Raw genomic sequence first — 20017 nt, forward strand, 5'->3', positions numbered from 1 at the left:
GGTCAAACGACAACGAGAAACTAAATTATGTGAGTCCGGTTTTGTCATGTGCGCTGTGCCCTTCTCCTCTTTCGATCCTTTCCTTTTCCTTTCCTTTCCTTTTCTTTCTCTATAATACATCCCTTCTCCTCTCCCTCCCTCCCCTTGCTCCCCACTCGCTCATCAACGCCACCGCGATCCCCCGTGAATTTTCCTTCCTGTTCTTCTTTACGGTTTCCTTTTTTTTTTGTTTTTTTTTTTTGAATCTGTTGATGAATTTGGGTGTCTTCGATGAAGGAATTGATGGGTTTATGTGTAGGTAGATTCGTCGCAGAGTTGGCATGGCGGATGGGGAGATGACAGCGAAGGAGAGGAAGCGGAAGCGCGGAACGGAGTCTTCGTCGTCGTCGTCGGCGGCGGCGGTGGCGGCGGAGGAGGAGGAGGCCAAGTGGAGAACAGAGGGCGAGCAGAGGACTTACTCCTCCAGGCTCATCGCGGCGCTCCGCCGCGTCCGCTCATCTGCTACGGCGCCGACGGACCGCGCGCGGAGCCGCGCGCTCCGGGAGGCGGCGGACCGGGCGCTCGCCGTCTCCGCCCGCGGCCGCACGCGGTGGAGCCGCGCCATTCTCCTCTCGGGCAAGGCTCGCTCTCTCAAGCGCAGCAGAGTGCTCCGGCCGAGGCCCCCCGCCGCCGCCGCCGCCTCAAAGAGCAGCAGGCCGCCGCTGGAGAAGAAGACGAGGGTCCTCGGCCGCCTGGTCCCCGGCTGCCGAAAGCTCCCGCTGCCGTCGCTCCTAGAGGAGGTCTCCGACTACATCGCGGCGCTCCAGATGCAAGTGCGCGCCATGAGCGCCATCACCGAAGTCCTCTCCGCCGCCAACGCCGCCCCCTCACCACCACCACCACCACCTCCTCCTCCTCCTCCTCCCCAGACCATGTGACTGCCATCCGATCGCAGGACCTCTCTCCCTTCCAAGTTCCGACATTGGCGGTGTAATTTATTTGTACATTTTAATCATCCGCTTTCTTTCATTTTGTAACGAGAGATGATTCCCCATGTGCTCAGCTCCCATTATTCAACATCTCCATTGTCGTCTTCCTCCCACACCGCCACTTCTCTTTTCACTTAAAATCACATCTCGAAGCGGATTAGTAACAGGATGGATCCATGTGAATCTGACTTTGCAGCAAGGAGAGAGAACGGCACTGCACATGAAAGTTAAAGATTGACATAATTAAAGCCCATGTGAATGAATGGGTCCTCTCTCTTTCTCTCTGCTTTTAAGCCATTAATGAGCTTTCCTCCTCCTCCTCCTCCTCTAAAACCATCACAAGAACCTCTTCACGACCTCTGCACTGCAATGCCCTGCCCTTCGCCATGCCACCCTCTCAGACAGTGGCTGTGACGCCACATCATTGATTTCCCAGGTGGCCTGTCCCGGCCGTGGTGCGCTGCGTGACCTGAGCATGTGTGAGTGAATGAGGCCCACGGCGATGGGACAGGGATGGGGGAGGGGCCCTCGTGCTGGGGCCATGAGGAGCCTCTGTGCTCTGCTGTCCAACAAGGTGAGCATGTGGAGAGAGAGAGGTCGCTTTGTCCTCTTTCCTTTGCCCTGAGCCATGAGCGTTGGACCCTTGTGCCGAGCTCCTCTCAGCTGCTGCCTCTTGCTCTTGCTGTGTTTTTTGTTTTTTTACCTCCTAAAAGAATAGCATAGTTCGTCTATAGTTTCGATTAGTTAGATCAGCTGAAAATTGATCCTAAAATTTATTAAAAGTTTCGATGAATCAATAGATGTCCCACTAACAATTAAATCGATTGCATTCTGTACTAAATCTGCCCCTAATTTATTAGGAGTTGCATTTGTAGCTGGAGAACAATTTAGAGCTCTTTGCCATGTTGTGTAGAACTAATTAGTGAAGGATGGACAACTATACTAGTTTCATATGCTTACATGTCAAGTCGACCTAGTTTCTCCTATAACTTGATTAGCAATCACTTGTAAGGGTAAATCGATCGGATTTGTAAAGTATTATTGGGGACTCATTCCTCACTGACTTATCTGTTGGTGTAGGTTGTACTAAAACACTTGATTCTCACTAATCATTCTAGTATTGCATTTAAAGAAGTGATGATAGATTTCAAAGAACCACTACGGTACTATATTTCAAAATGAATACCAATGATTTCAAAAATTAACACCATAACATAGTGTGAAAAATTTTAAAATAAGTCTAACTTTAGCACAGTAAAAATCCTAAAATCAATATCAGTTGATTTTTGAAGTGTTACTATTTTTCGAAATCCAATATCACATGCATGAATATGGCCTTGGCAATGGCCTCCACAGAGGACACCATCTTTTAACCAAAAATGGGAAGCATGCATGAATGGGGCATCAGAAATCCCACCGCCGCCCTATTTATGGACACGCACACATTCAACTTCGACTGATCACTTTATCTAGAGTTTGGGTGGCCTTTATTCTAAAGGTCACTCATTGTCTCTTTGAATCGTGTTGCGGGATCGAGTTGGTCTCGATGTAGTAGCTCCATGCAGTGTTCTCAAACTTGATCCGATTCGGTAGTTCATCTGGATTTTTTTTTTTCAATTGAATTGGTTATAAATTTGATTATTTTTTAATTCATAATGGTAGGCTATAAATTAATATCGTAATTTATCTTTTTTTCGTATAATCTAGGAATAAATTATGAGAATCACCTGAGATAAGTATAATTATCTTTTATTATAATTTATGAGATCCTCTATTTGATATTGATACCATCCGAAAGCGGAGAAAATGGATGACTCTGATATTAACTGCTTGGAGACTTTGATTTAGCAAAAAGTGACCTTGAGCGGTCTTGCATATCGAAAGGAACGTTAGTGATCAGGTCAGGGAAAAGGTCCCGACGTAAGCTCTCCCACATTTAAGTCAGTGATCGAGTCAAAAGATGAACAGTAGCTACCTATGAGTGTATAAAATTGCATAGTATAGCATACCTCCATATGTAAATGGAGACATCTGTTTATAGTGTTACTGTTTATTTATGCACGAATCTCAAAACATTTCTCAAAAAGAACAGACTATAAAGATGCTCTGACACTTTTCCAAAATAGACCCGCAATCTTTACGTTTGGCAAAGAGGAAGCTTCTAATGTACATTTTGCATGTAGAATATTCTCTGTCCTCCGTGGCATAAGACACCAAAAAGGAATATGAGATCGTTGGGTTGAGGGACCCACCATATGTTTACATGTCAAGCCGGCCGAGTTCCTCCTGTGACCCGATCAACAATCACTTGTAAGGGCAAGCCGATCGAATTTGTAGAATATTGTTGGGGATTCGTCCCTCACTCGGTCTATCTATTAATGCAGGTTGTACTAATAATCTAACTTTGATATATGACAAATAGGTTAAAGTTAGATATAGTATTTGTCTAACATTTCTACCAAGTATGCAGGAATTGACTGATCTGAAGGATCTGACACCAGGTTGAAATCTAGCTAGGTCCACGGAACCCGATAGCTGGTGCGAAGTCCATATAGGTCCGCGGAACCATATATCTGGCGGGAAGTCCGGTTAGGTCCGCGGGACCTGACAACCAGCCGAAATCCAATTAGGTATGCAGACCTGACAACTGGCGGGAAGACCTAATGGGTCAAAGCCAAGTCAAGTGACTGCAGTTGGTAAGTGAAGGTAAGTAACTGGAGGAGAGATCCAGTGAAGACGCGTTCCCCGTTGAGGAAGCTGTAGGCGTCGATCCAACTTAGATCCATTTAGGAAACCTAAGTTAAGATCTTGACTAGATCCTCCTGATCTTGATGAGACAGGATCTAATTATTACTCCTATTTGCTGAGTTGTACTAACTCTATTTTGTAGGATGAACCTATTTTTGTTGCCTAGGACTAATCCTTTTTTTTACAGGAAAAGGAGTTAAAAAAGAGGGCCCCAGTGCACGGAAGGGGTTCGGGCACTCGGACCAGTCTTGTCTAGGTGGGTGCCTGGGGTGCTCTGGTGATCCGGGTGCCCAGAGTCGGTTCAGGCACCAGGACCGTAAAATTCATCAACAAACTGATGTGGAGCGAGTCGACTGATTGAACCACGTGGTCCAGGTGCCTAGAGGGGTTCCAGTCGCCCGGAATGGGCCTATTTAAAGGTCTTCGACCAGGAGCTTCAAAAACAACAACTACTACAATTTTCTCTGTTGTGTGCGGCTCCAAAAAAGCTCTGACAACATTGAAAGGCTACTCCGAAGTTCAAAAAACAAAGAGTTCTTCATATTTCCTTTTTGTGTTGGTAACATTATTCTTTTCAGTTCTTGTAATCAATTCCTGTAATATATTTACGAACTGATAATGGATTGTCCAACGAAAGCACTCGACGAATGCGGGCGTTGGAGTAAGAATCGTCGAAGGCTCTGAACAAAGTAAAATTTGGTTTGTTAGCATTATTTTCTTTCCTTCCACTACATACTTTGATTCACTATCGATTTTCGACGATCGCTATTCACCCCCTCTAGCGTCTTTCCGATCCTACACTATTTGTTTAGCCACTACGTTTGATTAGACCAAGTGTTTCAGTTGTCTAATTAGCCCATAGGTATTTTTGGCTAGATGGCTTAGGTGGAATAGTTGATCATGGTAGCCCCGAGTGATGAGAAGGACTTTACTTTGAAGGGTACAGACTCGGTTCGAAACTCCAACCATGGTCTGACGGTCGAATGAACCCTCAGTTGAGACAATTGTATGCGCTAGCCCAAAATGCTGGTACTCCTTGACTTTGATTGTCATGTCAGTCGACCTCCTTGACTTTGTTAGATCGATCGCACTTGTGAGAGGGGGGGGGGGGGGGGGGGAATCACGTGGTTTTCAAAAACTCATCTTTTCGGTTTTAAAATCAAAGTACTAACGTGGCGGAAAACTAAAAAGAACGAGAACACAAGAAAACAAGATCGATTTTACTTGGTTTGGAGACTTCGGTGACTCCTACTCCAAGACCCAGGTCCCACGGACCTATCGATGGGTAATCCACTAAACCCCTCTTCCAGAACCCCCGGAAGAGGTAATCGAATACAAGATGAACTTAGGACAGTATAACAACCTATACTTCCTTTTTGCAAGTATGAAAGGTAAATAGTAAATAAAAATCGTTACCAATACTATAATAGATAGGAATCTGAATAAGCTCGTGTATTACTGTCGATCTGCCGGCAACGATCGGATGTCGCGGAGTAGTAGCGCAGCAGCAGTAGCAGCAGATAATAGTTGAAGTAGCAGAAGAATCGTAGAAGCTCATTATAAAGTTGTCTTTGAAGCTTGCTCAACCCCTCCTTTTATAGCCCTTTGGAAGGGTCTCCAGAGCTTATCAGATCCCAAAAATTAAGATCAGATGAGAAGAATTTGGCCTTATCCTTGTCGAAGATGTTACTGTTCAAATATGGCTTATCCGAGGCGCCTCCAACTGTTAGTTTGACACAACAATCTTCTGGAGGTCATATCTTTTGACTCCGAACTCGGAATCAAGCTCTGTCTGTTCCCACGCGTACAGAATTCGAAGATCTACGTTTGTCTCTACAACATAGAGTTAGAAAAATATATGCATGAATAGTTTATATAGATTTATGAGTTAGATCTTGTCTTCCCGACCAGAATCTAGTCAGAGTCTCAGTTTAGGGATCCGAAATGGACCTAAACTGGACCGACGCCTACTGCCCCCTCAAATCGGGACGCATCATCACTTAGTCACTTTCCTCCAGTGACTTACCTTAACTTACCAATTTGCCAAACATCCGGTTAGCCCGTCAACCTGTCTGAACTTTATGCTAGCTATTCGGTCGGCTCGTCGACCTAGCTGGACTTCTCGCTAAATATCTGATCAGCCCGTCGACCTATCTGGACTTAGTACCAGCTATCCAGTCAGCCCGTTGACGTAGCTGGATTTCTTGCCAGATATTCGGTCAACCCGTCGACCTATCTAGACTTCGCATCAGCTATCTGGTCGACCCGTTGACCTAGCTGGATTTTCCGCCAGATATCTAGTCGGCCTGTTGACCTATCTGGACTTCTCCTACACACTTAGTAAAGTGGTTAGATCATAACAGCACCTAACTTGACTCATTTGTCATTTATCAAAACCTGAGTTAGATCGTTAGTCCAAACTGCACCAATAGACTTTGACCCGACTTGGGGGCCCCACCTCAATCGTCATATAAACTATAACGGTATAGGGATCAATTCTTAACTAGTGCATGCACTCGGAAAAAAAACACCTCACATCCTCTAGTCACTTGTCGGTCGACTATAAACTGATCCTATAATTTACCTTTCTTTACATAATTTAGAGATGTAGTGTAAGGAGCATTGAGCATTGAAGGTGTTTTCTCTTGTCTTGTTTTGTCCTCTCAGGGTAGCACGATGGTTAAAATATGAAATGTTATCACATAAGGTTTTGAGGTCAAAATTTGGTATGTCCGAGTATACCTTTCTTTATATCTTAGTCATCTACACTAATAACTAGTAGTAAATGAATCACTTTTTGCCATATTAAGTATTGAAGGTGAACTTAATCACCTATTACTATAATTTATGAGATCTATCATAAATTTAATAATAAATTGTTTTATTAAAAAAATAAAAAATTTAGTATAAAACAATTAGTTATTAACTATATTTAAATATTTTTAAAATAATTAATAATAGGTTTTAAAAATAATATTTAAGGGACAAATTTATTATTATTGTTGTACTAACTATCCATAGCAGCGACAACATATATATATTTATACAAAATCTTAATTGCTCAGTTGCTTTTTATTGGTTTCAAAGTAATCTAGGCGGAAATCTAAACTATATCGATAATTTTAGTTAGTTTGCGAATCTAAAGTTCAATTTATCTGTTGGATTTATTGATGGGCTTGGGTCTAAGATACAGGTGGTCACCGCTTGAATAGGCTAAGCTCATTGTGGTCTCGCGAATCACGGTCCCTTCCTTTCCTCCCGGTATTCATCTCGATTTCTCCGCTGTTTCTTTTATTTTTTAAAAAAAAATTTCGGTCGATCGATTTCGTCTACGCTTGCCATTTTTGTTCCTCTCTTTCCATCGCATGTCTTCTTGTGATAGAATGGTATGTCCGCGTGCCGCTGATCTTGTTTTCTTCTCTTTAAAGATGCTTTTTTGCACGAATTTCTTGTCTGATTTGGTGCATTGCGTTTTATTTTGATCTCTTAAAGTTCTTTTTTTCCCCTCTATAGAAATTCCTTTCGGATGGGGCAAAAAGACCCGATCTTTCGTCTGGAAAAGGACATTAGGTTTTCGTTCCTGTAGATGTATTTGCTGCGTTTGAGATTTTGGAACCTTCTCCACTCTGGATGTTTTTCTAGGGTTCCTTGGGAATTGACGCTGGTCGATTTTAGCTAGGGTTCTGAGTTGCAACAAATTTTTGATGCTGTTCTTGGCTGTTCGTCGTAGGTGCTAATAAGAAGGTGGACTTGCATTCTGCTTTGATCGAGTATTGGTTTGCAGTTGGACTTCATAGATATGCAAGGAACAATAGATGAGGATGTTGTGGACTTGGAGAGTGGCATGAGTTCGGCGATGCGCGAACAGGAAGGAACAAAAGATGTGGCTTCTAGCGCAGGGCAGGGAAAGAATGCATTGTATAAGGGATCAAATGATTCGAAAGGCGAACAAGTTCCGAACAGAATGGCCATTCATGCCGAGCTTCCTGTCGCAAATGCTGATATTTCATTGGACAGGAGGGATGGAGAAGAAAAGGAGAGTTTGTTGAAATTGGGAGCTGAGAAGGTGAAAAAGAAGCGCTGTAAAAAACCTCCAAAACCTCCCCGTCCTCCAACATCTTCGCCTTTCGATGACACTGATCAGAAGTTGATTAGAGAGATATCTGAGCTCGCCATGATGAAGCGGGCTAGGATTGAGAGGATGAAAAAGATGTTGAAAAATGGCAAATCATCGTCTTCTAGTGGCAACCTCTGTGCCATGATTTTTACCATTCTTTTTTGCCTCCTAATAATATTACAAGGTATATTTCCTTCTTGATTTTCATTGCCTTTGAATTATATCACAAGCCCTTGATAAGGATTAAATGATCTTCTAGTTCTGAAAGACATGTTACCATTCAATAACAAGCAATCTTTTCCAAGAATTCCTTGTTCATTTAAATATTTAATGTCATTTACTTAAGATTTAGTAACTACTACGGGCAATTGTCTTACTCCTTTCCTTCTGCCACGATGACACTGCAGGAAATAAATACATTTCTAGTGTGCTACTAAGCTTGAAGTTATCTTTTTCTTTTGCTCATTATTCAATCTAATTGCCTTCCCTTTTAACTTCTACTACTACTGCTGGATATTGTCAAATGCTATCATAAAACAATATTCAAAGGTGCAGTGGAAAGCATGCTGTATATAACGATGTAAAAGAAGAAGAAAACATTGATCTTCTTTATTGTTTTGATTATATTGCTGATTCTTTATGCAACAGCCAAACAGAAAATAACAAGCTGCATCATGATGGTACATTGGATCTAATATCTCTTCTACGCTACTAAATCTACTTTAGAAATATAATTTCTTCTTTGATGGCACAAACATACTAATAAATTGACATTTGTGATATAAGTATCCATCAACAGCCAATCTATGAAGTAAAGGTGTATGCTTTGAATAAGGTGGGCCTCTTATTTTTGAAAGTCCATTAGTTGAGATCCTTTCCATTGTTTGTTTCAGGCTTCTGCACATGTGCAGTCCTTTTCAGACTTTTTATGGATCATGAACTTCAAGTGATCACCTCAGTGTTGATCTATAGGCCACCTTTGTAGGATGGTCCCTTAATGCCTGTTCCGAGAAGTCCATTTCCAGGAGAGAGCTTGTAATTATGTTCTTGTTTCTATTATTTAACTTAAGTTGCCTACTTGACCTGCTTAATAATTTGAGGCAACTTTACTATAGATAATTACGTTGGTCGTTGTCAATATTGTATAGACAATGAATTAACTTTGTAATAATATTATGGAACATGGATACTAACTCCCATGTGGCTAATGAACGAGTTAGTCCTCTGTACTTCATTTTGCTACAGCAGGAGCAGGACGTGGTAGAAAAGCTCATGTAAACTGATATTCCGTTATTTATAAATGTGCTAATTGCTTGTTCCACTTCTATTGTCTCGATTGAATTGAGTAATTGTTTGCTATTTTGTTGCCGTCCATTACTGTGTGTTCATTTAAAATACTGCATCTTACGGTTCACTCGATGAAGAATTTTGTTTTGTTGTTGTTTTACTTTTGTCATTAGATGGATTTTGTTAACTTCAGGACATCTAACCAGTTGTCATATGGATTAGGCTTTTATATAATCTTAAACTCTTAAACCATATGAAGATTGTATATACCCTGATAGCGGCAATTGAAGCTAACCGAGCCTATGAAGATTTAAACTTTTTAGGCTTCTTGCTGGTTGTAAGTTGTTCACTATTTTTTTTTACTGGCAAAGACTCAAGGCCTTGAGACTATGCCTCATATGCAACATTAACGACTGATTGCAATTACCAGTATCTTCTTACTTAATCATGCAGTCACGAGTTGGCGTTCTATGCAGGAGCATTATCACGGAGCAATTCTAACATCAATCATCATGGTTCGCCTGAATCTTCTGTACAAGTTCGCGGTGGATTCATCTCTCTTCAATTTAACAAGGGTGCCTCAGTAAATGGCCTCAACGCGCCCCACTCAGCATCCCCACCGTACGCTTCTCTATCGTATTCTTACTGTTCACAATTCTCCAAGTTTTTGACTTCATACTCTCACTCTGATTCCTACTATAACTGTTCTATATTAGATAATAAGATATCGATAAAATCATCGACGGGTATTACTAGCTCTAATGATAATAACAGTCACTTTATCATTGCAGTGATGTAGGGCCTCAGACTAACTTAATCGGGCATTAGATGGAAAGCAGAACTGGAGGATAACAGAAACCCTGAAGGTCTTGATCTGAGTCCTACCATCTATGCAGAAATCACTTGTAGTTCCTGCAAGGAATAGTTTTGTATGCTACTTAACCTCTTTTGTCACACATTTATATCCTTTTTGGCTTTGACTAAAACATATCGTCTGTATATTTACTCGTAATCGCGCTTTGTACATTCGAGTCTATAACTCCTGGATGGCAGATTCTGTTGCACATTAGTACGCATTGCTAAGGGTTTCGAGTTGACATTCTTTTGGCCTTGGACAAGTGCAGTTCTTGGACTATTAATATAAGAGAATGTCTCTTTTAGCATGTATGTTCAAGTTGATAGTAATTTGTTCATCTAAGTTTATAAATCATATATGAATATTTTGATTTATCTTTTATATTAGTAGAATGATTTGTGTGCAATGGTAATAAAATATATAGTCCGATCTTTCCTTATGCAAAAGACGAATACGCTCGTCTCCAGTGCCCCCGTCAATCCGTCTCAAGGTCAATACGGAGAAGATAAATCACGGGTGGTTATTAGCCTTTGGAATAGTGACTAGCACATAAGGGAGGTATTTATCTCGGCTTTGTCGAGATTCGAACCCCAGACCTCATTATAGTAACATCTCATGCGCTAGCCACTAGACCCATCCGATGGGGCCATAGTCTGATCTTTCCTTGCACCATCCTTTATTAGTAGAATGACTCATCACTAAGTTAGCCCACACTTTTTGAAATAATAAAGAATTAGATGCATAAATATTGTGGCAAAAGGTGAATACGTTCACCCTCAACGTCCACGTCAACCCGTCCCAAGGTCAACACGGAGGAGGTAAATTACAGGCGGTTATTAGCTTTTGGAATAGTGACTAGCACATAAGGGAGGTATTTACCTTAACTTTGTTGAGATTCGAATCTCATATCTCATTATGGTAATACCTCATGTGCAACTTGATAAGAAGGGTTTTTTTTTTTTTTTTTTTGTGTCAGATGATAATTTTATTATTATAAATTAAAAGGTTAATTTATTGATTTGACCGTCAATTATAAGTTGATTTTATAATTTTTTTTTTTTATTTAATTTGAGAATGGGCACTGAGGGACTTTGTTACAAAAGGGCTTAAAATTTTATTATTAAATAATTAAAAAGGACTTAAGATTATATGAAAAAAAGTTACATATATTATTTGTGAAAAAGTTAATTATGTTATTTTTTAGAGAAAATCACTTTAAAATAATAGAAAAGTATAATCATTCTTTAAGACATGAACATTTTCGTTGTTTTTTATTGTATACAATGAGATTTTGAATATATATCTTTATATAATCATTCTTTATAAATTATAAATATAATTATTTTATATTAGATTTTTATATTCGCTTGTACAAGTTTTTTGTCAGCAAAATATAGGGAGTTAGTTTAGAAACGAAAGGTTTTTCTTGTTGTTCCTTGTAAGATTAAAGAATATTTTTGATAAAATGAGGGTTTATTTCGTCGTCACGATCATTTTGACTAGCAATTTTCATAATTAGCAAGAGAAAAATAAGATCCACGTAATGCTAATTTACTTATTTTAATAAACTTAAGTACAATTCACGCGGCAACTTAAGTACAATTCACGATTCAGAATAAATGGGGCTTAATTAGATTGGACTTTGAGGTTTGAGCAAATTTATCAAACTATGGATACTAAATAGAAAAAAGAAAACATTTATAAGCTAAAATCTAAAAATCATGAGCTAGACAAGTCCAGATGCTTTGACTTTTGACCCGAGGAAAGAGGGGTCAAAGTGAAATCACAATATCCACCATCTTTCATAATTAATTATGCTCCAACCAAAAAACATGTAATTTACTATAATAATATGCATTCCTTCCCGTTTAAGCAGTTAAAATTTGGGGAGGCTAGATACTCTAATCCAAAATTTTTTAATCAAAAGAAATCCTATTTATTCATTAGATGGGTGGACTGAACCCTACTTGTTAAATAGATGGGATTAAATTCATCTAACCAATGAATAAATAAAGGATCAGATCCAAAGATTTGAGACTAGAGGATCTCTGTCTAAATTTGGGTTAATTAAAATTAAATATGATGGATTTATCTTATAGAAAATATTTTTAAATAATATATATTTTTTTTTAGAAAAAATAGTGTTTGATAATGGAAAATATGATTAAAAAAACTTTTCTTTTTCTCAATAGAAAAGTATTTTTCTCTCGTAAAAAATTGAAAAATAATTTTTATCGCATTTAGAAAAATATTTTTCAATAAATAAATGGCGTTCAAATGAGATTTAAGAAAAATGTAATGTTATTAAGAATATGAAAAAAAAAACCCAGGTATTCGGATATATCACTGGATTAATTTAGGAAGCATAGATAGACTACGAGGTAAAGGTTCAAGTATTGCAAGTATTTGTCCTCTCGGGATGGTGTGATGTAGTGGTTAGTATATGGAGTATTATCATCATAAGGTCTAGGGTTCGAATCTTGGTAAAATAGAGATAAATGCCTCTCTTATGTGCTAGTCACTATTCCAAAAGCTAGTAGCCGCCCGTGATTTACCTCCTCCGTGTTAGTCTTAGGACGGGTTGACAAGGGCGCTGGGGGTGAGTGTATTCGCCTTTTGCCACCAAGTATTGCAAGTATTTTTGTACTTTATGAAAATTAAACCCTCGTTCCATAAGAAATTTATTTTTGATTCGTGATACGAGATGTTACGCGTAGACCTTAGGATAATATGGCAATCAAAATTAAGATGAGATGACAGTTAAAGTTTAGTATGTATCCTATATATCATCCATGAGTCGCTCGGGTTTAAGAGATTATTGGTCTACTATAAGGTCGATCGGGAATATATTCAGTCGGGTCTGGAGGGTCAGCGTTCCACTCTTAGAATATGACTTAGTATGCAGCTGAACGATCCAATAGTAGGTCGAACCTGTGGGCCTTCATTGTTCATGCACCTACCCTCCTTCATATAGGCAATCGGTTATAATGCTGACCAGTTTACAGGGCTCAGTATCCTTATCTTGCAAAGTAAATATACAAGGCCAATCTCAGAAGAAACTCGATCAGACTTCTAGAGCTCAGGTTATCACTACAAGGACAAGCCTCCAAGTACAAGGACGATTGACTAAAAGCACCGATCAGATCTCTCAGGGCTTAGTTCCTCAGCCTTCAGAAGCAAGTTTCCCAGCATATGGTCGGTCAGTCATAGAACCAACCGGACCTATGGTACTTGGTTAGTTGGTTCTCTATTACTTCATAATCATGTCTCCAACATCATAATATACAACCAAGCGGCATAGGGGTCGGACGGCCTTATTGGACTCAGTGCTTTGCCTCCTATGTAGCAACCTGCCCGAGACCCCGAAGAATGTATGTTAGGATTCAATCAAAGTTCCACATTGGAAAGATTTAGGAAATATCATGAGTTTAAAAGGATGTAAGATATCTCGATTGACATGAGACCTTTTGGGGAGAGCCCAAGAGCAAAGTCATGAAAGTCTAGGCCCAAAGTAGACAATATCATGCCATTGTGGAGATATGTGGGCATCCTTTGCACAACAAATGGTATCAAAATCATGGTCCAAACCAGATGTCATATGGGGTGACCTTGAACGAAATTAAAGGTAGGCCTGGAGCAGGTCAAGGTGACTAGATGCTTGCGGAGATGCCCGAACCATGAGAGTAATTGTGGTCCTTCGTTTGAGGGGGAGGATTGTTTGGATTCAATCAAAGTCCCACGTTGGAAAGATTTGGGAAACATCATGAGTTTAAAAGGATGTAAGATATCTCTATTAGCATGAGACCTTTTGGGGAGAGTCTAAGAGCAAAGATATGAGGGTCTAGGCCCAAAGTGGACAATATCATGTCATTGTGAAAATATGTTGATCCTATTCAAAAACTAAGTCAGATGGACCGTCAGGTGAGATGGATGGAATGTTGATTGAATTGCGACGTCCCGGAGGGGGGTATGCTGAGATGACTTCTATGTTGACCAAATCGTCAAAAGTCCTCTGGTCAACGCTATCTGCAACTAATGACCGAGTTGTCCTGGTCCTTGGTACCCCGAGGTTCGAGGTAGATCCAATGAGTATATAAGTACAAATTAAGATGTATAATAAAAAAATGAATGTAGAGTGAGTATAAAGAACATACCCTGACCCAGGGGGCGTCCTCGGATGGGGCGCTGCTCGAGTTGTCGTGACCCGGAAGAGTAGATGCATGTGCTGGATAAGCTAGATGTGGAGCTGGGTCTGGCGGCGCAGAGTTGAATGCGACTTGGATCTGAAAGATAACCCACAGGACGGGACCTAGCAGAAATACGTAGACTAAGATATGACATCGACACGCAAACCAGGATATAATATTGGCACGCAGGCACGAGTAGAATAATGACACGAAGTGTGGGTAGTAATAATGGCACGTAGACCGGGATAAGACGCCATCACGCAGGCCGGAATAAAATATCGGTACGCAAGCCAGGATATAATCACACAAGTCAGGTCAGAATATAATGACAACGAGGGCTCGAAGGCCCGATCAACATCGGAATCATACGACAGTAGTAGATCAGATATTGGACCGACACTGGAAGTATATAATAGGGTGTATCGGATGTCGAATCGACTTCGGATGCGTATGATGGGGTGGATTAGAAGCTGATCGCCATGATGAGGGTCGACCGCAAGCAACAGTAAGCATAGGACGTCGGAGACATCGCTGAATGGAGGAGGCGCCGTCCATCTCAGTAAGAGAGGGCGACGTGCACTGTGGGGCGCTGTAGGCGACAACGAGAGAGGAGAGGGGAGGCAGCGCTCTGGTAGGAGACCAACGGCGCGGAAGGAGGGGACGACGCTAGTTGATGATGGTGGCGAGGGGCTGACCAGCGAAGAGTTGTGCCCTTAACGCTGGGGAGGGCAGGCAGTGATCGCTGGAAGCAGCAGCGACAGTAAGGAGGTGAGGCATCAGGAGCTCACCGAGAAGGAGAGCTAGGGGCATGCCTCACTGGCGGTAATGGCTGGTCGCTGCGACGAGGAAGAAAGTGGGGGCGGTGTCAGAGAGCAGCGCTGTGGATGTTGGTGTCGGTCCCTCATGGCGACGGTGTGCTCCCGTGTGGCGGCAGCGACATGCGTCGTGCGACGGCGGTAGCGCATGAGGTGGAGTCAGTGTGGAGAAGGGAGGAGGTGTTGGCTCTCACATGTGTTTTTGTGGCGGCGGCGACGTCTCACGGGAGAAAGAAGAGAGGTGGCGTCGGTGTCGTCGACGTGGAGAGGGAAGCGACGACGGCCATGGCGTCAAGAGGAGAAGGAAGAGGAGAGGTGTCAGTCGGCATCCTCGCGAAGGTGGCCTGAAGGGGGGAAGGGGAGCGGCCACCGGTGTCGGCTGATGGCGGAGCTCGTGTTCCCCCTCCGTCCTTCGTCATGGCGGCGGAAAAAATCCCTTGAACACGAACCCCTCTTCCACCTCTTAATGCCCTAACAGTAAAAAGACACAAATACCCCTTTCTTTCTCTCTAATTCCCTCCTTTGGCCCTCAACCATATCCACATCATATGTGGCCATCCTTTGCACAACAATATGTTGGAGCAATCCCAATGGTCCGTGGGACCATGTGTTTTGGTGTTTGGGCAAAGGGTTTAAGTTAGGTTCACCCTTGTTATTTGATATGTGTATGTGAGTGTGCAGGTATGCAGGATACACATGTGACTCAGGTTGATGGCTTCAGGTCCGGTGAAGGATGGAGCATCCGAGGGACCGTGGATAAGGCAGCGAGGACAAGAGCCGAGGGAAGCGACTTCGAGGCATACATGAAGGATGGCATTGGGGACGAGCCGCGGGCTTGAATGCATCCGAGGGACGGTAGCCAAAGGAAGTAGGCTTGAAGGCAAGAGGTTAAGGCTGCAAAAAAGTGTCAAGTGAGTCATAAGGGTGAGGGTACGAGTGCATGAGAGATTGTACTCGGAGTAAAATCCTAGTTTTAGAATTTTACTGTAGTGTTACTGTAGCAGTACTGTAGCGTTACTGTAGCAGTTGACTGCATGTTTTAGCAGTCGATCGTGCAGTCGACTGCATGTTTTAGCAGTCGATCGTGCAGTCGACTGTGAGCAAACAGAATGCTTCTGTTCGTTCGGTCAGTGTGGAGGAGTCGACTGCTAGCAGTCGACTAGTATCAAACCGTTGGGATATAACGGTCGAATTTCCACAGAGGGCAGGCGACTGCATGTTTTGGCAGTCGACTGATAGGCGAGGTTTTCAACCCGTGGGCTATATAGCCAAAGCTTGGGAGCTTGGTTAGAGCTGACGAAATTAGTGGTGGTAAACCCTAATTAGTAGTCTACTTGTTCTCAAGTGTTTATGAGTGTTGTGGTGAGGTTTCTTCACCCACAAAGAGCTACTTGAGATAGTCAGAGTTTGCCGGGGGCTAATCCACCGACGGATCGGGATCGTCCACCTCAAGGACACGCCGTGGAGTAGGAGTCTAATCTCCGAACCACGTTAAACGAACGTGTTAGCGGTTTGCTTGTTTTTCTTTCCTTTAGTGTTTAGCTTTCATATTTGTAGTTAGTTTGTATTTCTGCTGCGCATACTAACGAGTGTAGGAAGCAATCGATTTGGAGGTGTCGTCTATCCAACCCCCCTTCAAGCCGATCACCGATCCCCTACACAATATACATCCAGCCGACTTAAGGCCCGACTGAGATATAATCAGGGGACAACATTGTTAAAGAATCACAATAGCCTGATAGAGATCTAGTAACAACCATTTATCAGAGAATATTCCTCTATGATAACAGACGCATTCAACGGAACCTTCTTGGAGGGTGATTATACATCTTCCATTAGCCTATAGAATATTTCCTCAACCGTCTCATTAATGGCGTCAGTTATAAAAAAAAGAGGTACACTTAATGGTAACGGAAGATTCCTTGGACGATGACTGCACATCTCTTAAACTGTACGTCTTCCTCTACTCGACAAAATCTGACACCCAATAGTTTCTGCCACCTCATGATTGAGAGAGGTGGTATATAAAGGGGTTCTCTTCGCTAGTGAGGTAGGCGAGGCAATACTTTTTACATACTGCATGCATTTATTGTTCATCTTTTCAATCTCCGCTCGATCACTCTATTGACTTGAGCATCAGAGGCAAGGACAGAGCCACGTTCTAAGCTACCCGGGCTGTAGCCCGAGGCTGATTGCAGTCAACAAAAAAAAAACTTAAATTTACCTTGAAAGAAAGAAATTAAAGAACATGCAAGAGAGGAGAGAGTAGCCTGGGTGACGTTGTTGGCGCAGCCTACAGTTCGGGTAGATCATCTGGGCTGGTTCCATCAGTGGTCAGAGGACCTATGCCAGGAACTCCTTTCTTAATTTTGACGCTGACATTTTGTCTATTTTCTTTAGTGTGCACAGAGGAGGAGGAGAAGAAGCCCCCTTTTTCTGCTCGTTCGTAATCTTTTCTCATCATCTTTACCAGCTCAAAGTATTCGCTCAGCCAACCATATAGCCGATTACCGAGCTCATCATCTCTCCGAACACGATCAATCCGCTTACCATCTCACCAATTTTTGGGGCGGGCGGCATCTCTAGCAGGAAAAAATTATGTTTTATTGAAATAGGTAAGGAAGCCTAGTCATTACTAGAACCGTATCGTCGCATCTCCCTGTTCCCCAGTTATTCATTAGCTTACGGTAAGCTGTCCGTCTCAACTAATTCTTTCTTTCCTTCCGTCTTTCTTTCTTTCTTCAACAAGTTTGACTAAAACATCTACTTCAATTTGAATTTGCTTGCACATTTTCTCTTCAATTCTTCCTTGTTCCAACAACATAAAATGGAGAGTACAGCAGCAGAGAGAAGCTAGAATTGTTGTCGATATGGCTTCCAAAACCTTCCTCTCCAAGCTCTTCCTCTCCTTCTACCGCTCCCTTCGCTCCAACTGGCCATTGCTATCGCTTCATCGGTCGTCCACTAAAGACCACCACCGACAACAACAACAACAACTCAAGCCTCAGCTCTCCTACTCGATCGGTGGCAAATCTTTGATGGTGGTGGACGTCGAGGGCGGCCTCCTTCGGTCCTCCTCCACCTTCTGCTACTTCATGCTCGTCGCCCTTGAAGCCGGCTCCATCCCCAGAGGCCTGCTCCTCCTGCTCCTCTATCCTCTCCTCTGCTGCCTCACGCGAGAAGCCGCCATTCAGGTTAAGGCCGATCGATCGAGTCCTCAATTCAATATTGCGCTCTTGCCATACGTAAAACGAATAACAGCTAGCGATCTCCCGCTCGATCGGCGCACGCAGGTCATGGCGCTGGTCTCCTTCGTGGGGATCAAGGAGGATAAATTTCGGGCAGGGCGAGCGGTTCTGCCCAAGTTTTTCCTGGAAGAGATGCGATCGGAGTGGTCGGAGGTGCTAGACGAGGCGAAGCTCAAGGTCATGTGTGTCAGCCAGATGCCGAGAGTAATGATAGAAGGCTTCCTCAAGGAGTATCTGGAGGTGGAGACGGTGGTGGCTAGGGAACTCAAGGTATTTGCCGGGTATTATACCGGCTTCATGGAGGAGGAGGAAGGAGCTGGCTACCAAGACGGAGTCTCGCTGTCGGAGAAGATGATCATGGCAGCTCCTCACCATCTTCTTTCTCAATGCAAGGTAAAAATTATATTACATGCATGGATGAATTCATACTTTTAACATCTCAAAAAAAAAAAAGGTTTTTGATCGATAGAACAAATATATGTGCATGGCAATGAGTAGTTGATCGATCACGGAACTGCTTTGAGATTGTTTGGAGTTTGTGGTGCTTGAGAGAGACATGCATGCACCTCGGGAGTGATTAAATAATTTGAACGAGTGAAATATTCCAGCATTAATTAAATAAATATTTGTGTTAATTAGTTTGGTAGGGCTTTTCAGCAACCGCGACAGAGTTTGCGTGAAGTTAAATTAATTTACGAGGAAAGTATGTCGTTAATTAATTAAGTGAATTAAACCTGGACTAATGATGCTTAGTTGATAACCGAGACCTGGAACTGCAGCTGGTGAGAGGAGCAGAGAAGAGGAAGTGGCGTCCCGTGCCGCCGCCAAGAGTCGCCGCCGCGGCGTTCCCCAACCCTCTCGTTTTCCACGATGGCCGCATGGCCTTCCTCCCCACCCCCGCTGCGACGCTTGCGATGTTCCTCTGGCTCCCCTTCGCCCTCCCGCTCCTCCTCCTCCGCTTCCTCATCTTCCTCTGCCTCCCATACTGCATCTCCGTCCCCCTTGGCGCCGCCACCGGCATGATCAACCGCCTCGGCCGGCCTCCCTCCGCAGGGTCCTCCGGGGGAGGCCGCCTCTACGTCTGCAACCACCGCACGCTCCTCGACCCCATCTACGTCTCCGGCACCCTCAACCGCGCCGTCGTCGCCGTCACCTACAGCGTCAGCCCGGTGTCGGAGGCGCTGTCGCCAATCAAGACGGCGCGGCTGGCGCGAGACAAGGAGGAGGACCGCCGGCGGATGGGGCGGATTCTCGGGCGGGGCGACGATCTGGTGGTGTGCCCCGAGGGGACCACCTGCCGCGAGCCCTACCTACTCCGCTTCAGCCCTCTCTTCGCGGAGCTGGCGGAGGAGGTGGTCCCCGTCGCGCTCGAGGCCTGGGTCACCATGTTCTACGGCACCACAGCCAGCGGGTTCAAGTGCCTCGACCCGTTCTACTTCCTGGCCAACCCGTGGCCGCAGTACGAGGTGGAGTTCCTGCCGGCGGTGGCGACGGGGGCGATGGTGAGGGAGGGAAGGAGCAGCTGCGAGGTGGCCAACCTCGTGCAGGGCCAGATCGGGGCGGCGCTGGGATTCCGGTGCACCGCCCTCACCAGGAAGGACAAGTACATGATGCTCGCGGGGAACGAAGGGGTCGCGGTGCAGCAGCAGAAAAACAAGCTGCAGCGATCGTAAGCCGCCGGATGATATTATGGAAGATAATAAATTTGTTGATTGCTCAAATAAATCTGTTGGATGATACCGATAGATAAAAATAAAATTAAAAAAAAAAAAAGTATAATGTGAGTGTATA

At 43.3% G+C, this 20017-nt stretch overlaps 3 protein-coding genes across 9 annotated transcripts; all 3 read left to right on the forward strand.

Annotated features, from left to right (window-relative positions):
- Window positions 1-1081, forward strand: LOC121988990 (transcription factor bHLH148-like). 4 transcript variants are annotated; one of them, XM_042542755.1, is made up of 2 exons: window positions 1-212; window positions 299-1081. In XM_042542755.1, the coding sequence occupies exon 2, from the start codon at window positions 321-323 to the stop codon at window positions 915-917; it is 597 nt and encodes a 198-aa protein (XP_042398689.1). In that variant the 5' UTR covers window positions 1-212; window positions 299-320; the 3' UTR covers window positions 918-1081. The 4 variants fall into 4 exon arrangements, with proteins under 4 accessions (XP_042398689.1, XP_042398703.1, XP_042398695.1 ...); XM_042542769.1 differs by having other exon boundaries at window positions 303-1081; XM_042542761.1 differs by having other exon boundaries at window positions 1-183.
- Window positions 1082-6811: 5730 nt separating this feature from the next.
- On the forward strand, window positions 6812-10287 carry LOC121988973. 3 transcript variants are annotated; one of them, XM_042542728.1, is made up of 4 exons: window positions 6812-6977; window positions 7447-8017; window positions 9597-9741; window positions 9912-10287. In XM_042542728.1, the coding sequence occupies exons 2-4, from the start codon at window positions 7516-7518 to the stop codon at window positions 9946-9948; spliced, it is 684 nt and encodes a 227-aa protein (XP_042398662.1). In that variant the 5' UTR covers window positions 6812-6977; window positions 7447-7515; the 3' UTR covers window positions 9949-10287. The 3 variants fall into 3 exon arrangements, with proteins under 3 accessions (XP_042398662.1, XP_042398669.1, XP_042398678.1); XM_042542735.1 differs by having other exon boundaries at window positions 6971-7102; XM_042542744.1 differs by lacking the exon at window positions 6812-6977 and adding an exon at window positions 6994-7102 and having other exon boundaries at window positions 7230-8017.
- Window positions 10288-17749: 7462 nt separating this feature from the next.
- LOC121989011 (probable glycerol-3-phosphate acyltransferase 3) lies at window positions 17750-19979 on the forward strand. 2 transcript variants are annotated; one of them, XM_042542798.1, is made up of 3 exons: window positions 17750-18172; window positions 18272-18619; window positions 19006-19979. In XM_042542798.1, exons 1-3 carry the CDS (start codon window positions 17849-17851, stop codon window positions 19897-19899), a joined length of 1566 nt encoding a protein of 521 aa, XP_042398732.1. In that variant the 5' UTR covers window positions 17750-17848; the 3' UTR covers window positions 19900-19979. The 2 variants fall into 2 exon arrangements, with proteins under 2 accessions (XP_042398732.1, XP_042398724.1); XM_042542790.1 differs by having other exon boundaries at window positions 17750-18619.
- The last annotated feature ends 38 nt before the right edge of the window (window positions 19980-20017 follow it).

Source organism: Zingiber officinale, chromosome 1B (assembly GCF_018446385.1).
Source record: "Zingiber officinale cultivar Zhangliang chromosome 1B, Zo_v1.1, whole genome shotgun sequence".
Lineage (NCBI taxonomy): Eukaryota > Viridiplantae > Streptophyta > Magnoliopsida > Zingiberales > Zingiberaceae > Zingiber > Zingiber officinale.

What these genes read in the sequence shown, in the direction of transcription:
- LOC121988990 (XM_042542755.1), top strand. Translation starts at nt 321, where the DNA reads ATGGCGGATGGGGAGATGACAGCGAAGGAGAGGAAGCGGAAGCGCGGA.
- LOC121988973 (XM_042542728.1), top strand. Translation starts at nt 7,516, where the DNA reads ATGCAAGGAACAATAGATGAGGATGTTGTGGACTTGGAGAGTGGCATG. An exon ending in CCTCCTAATAATATTACAAG is followed by an intron (nt 8,018 to 9,596) that starts GTATATTTCCTT and finishes CGTTCTATGCAG; the next exon opens with GAGCATTATCACGGAGCAAT. An exon ending in CCCCACTCAGCATCCCCACC is followed by an intron (nt 9,742 to 9,911) that starts GTACGCTTCTCT and finishes TTATCATTGCAG; the next exon opens with TGATGTAGGGCCTCAGACTA.
- LOC121989011 (XM_042542790.1), top strand. Translation starts at nt 17,849, where the DNA reads ATGGCTTCCAAAACCTTCCTCTCCAAGCTCTTCCTCTCCTTCTACCGC. An exon ending in ATCTTCTTTCTCAATGCAAG is followed by an intron (nt 18,620 to 19,005) that starts GTAAAAATTATA and finishes CTGGAACTGCAG; the next exon opens with CTGGTGAGAGGAGCAGAGAA.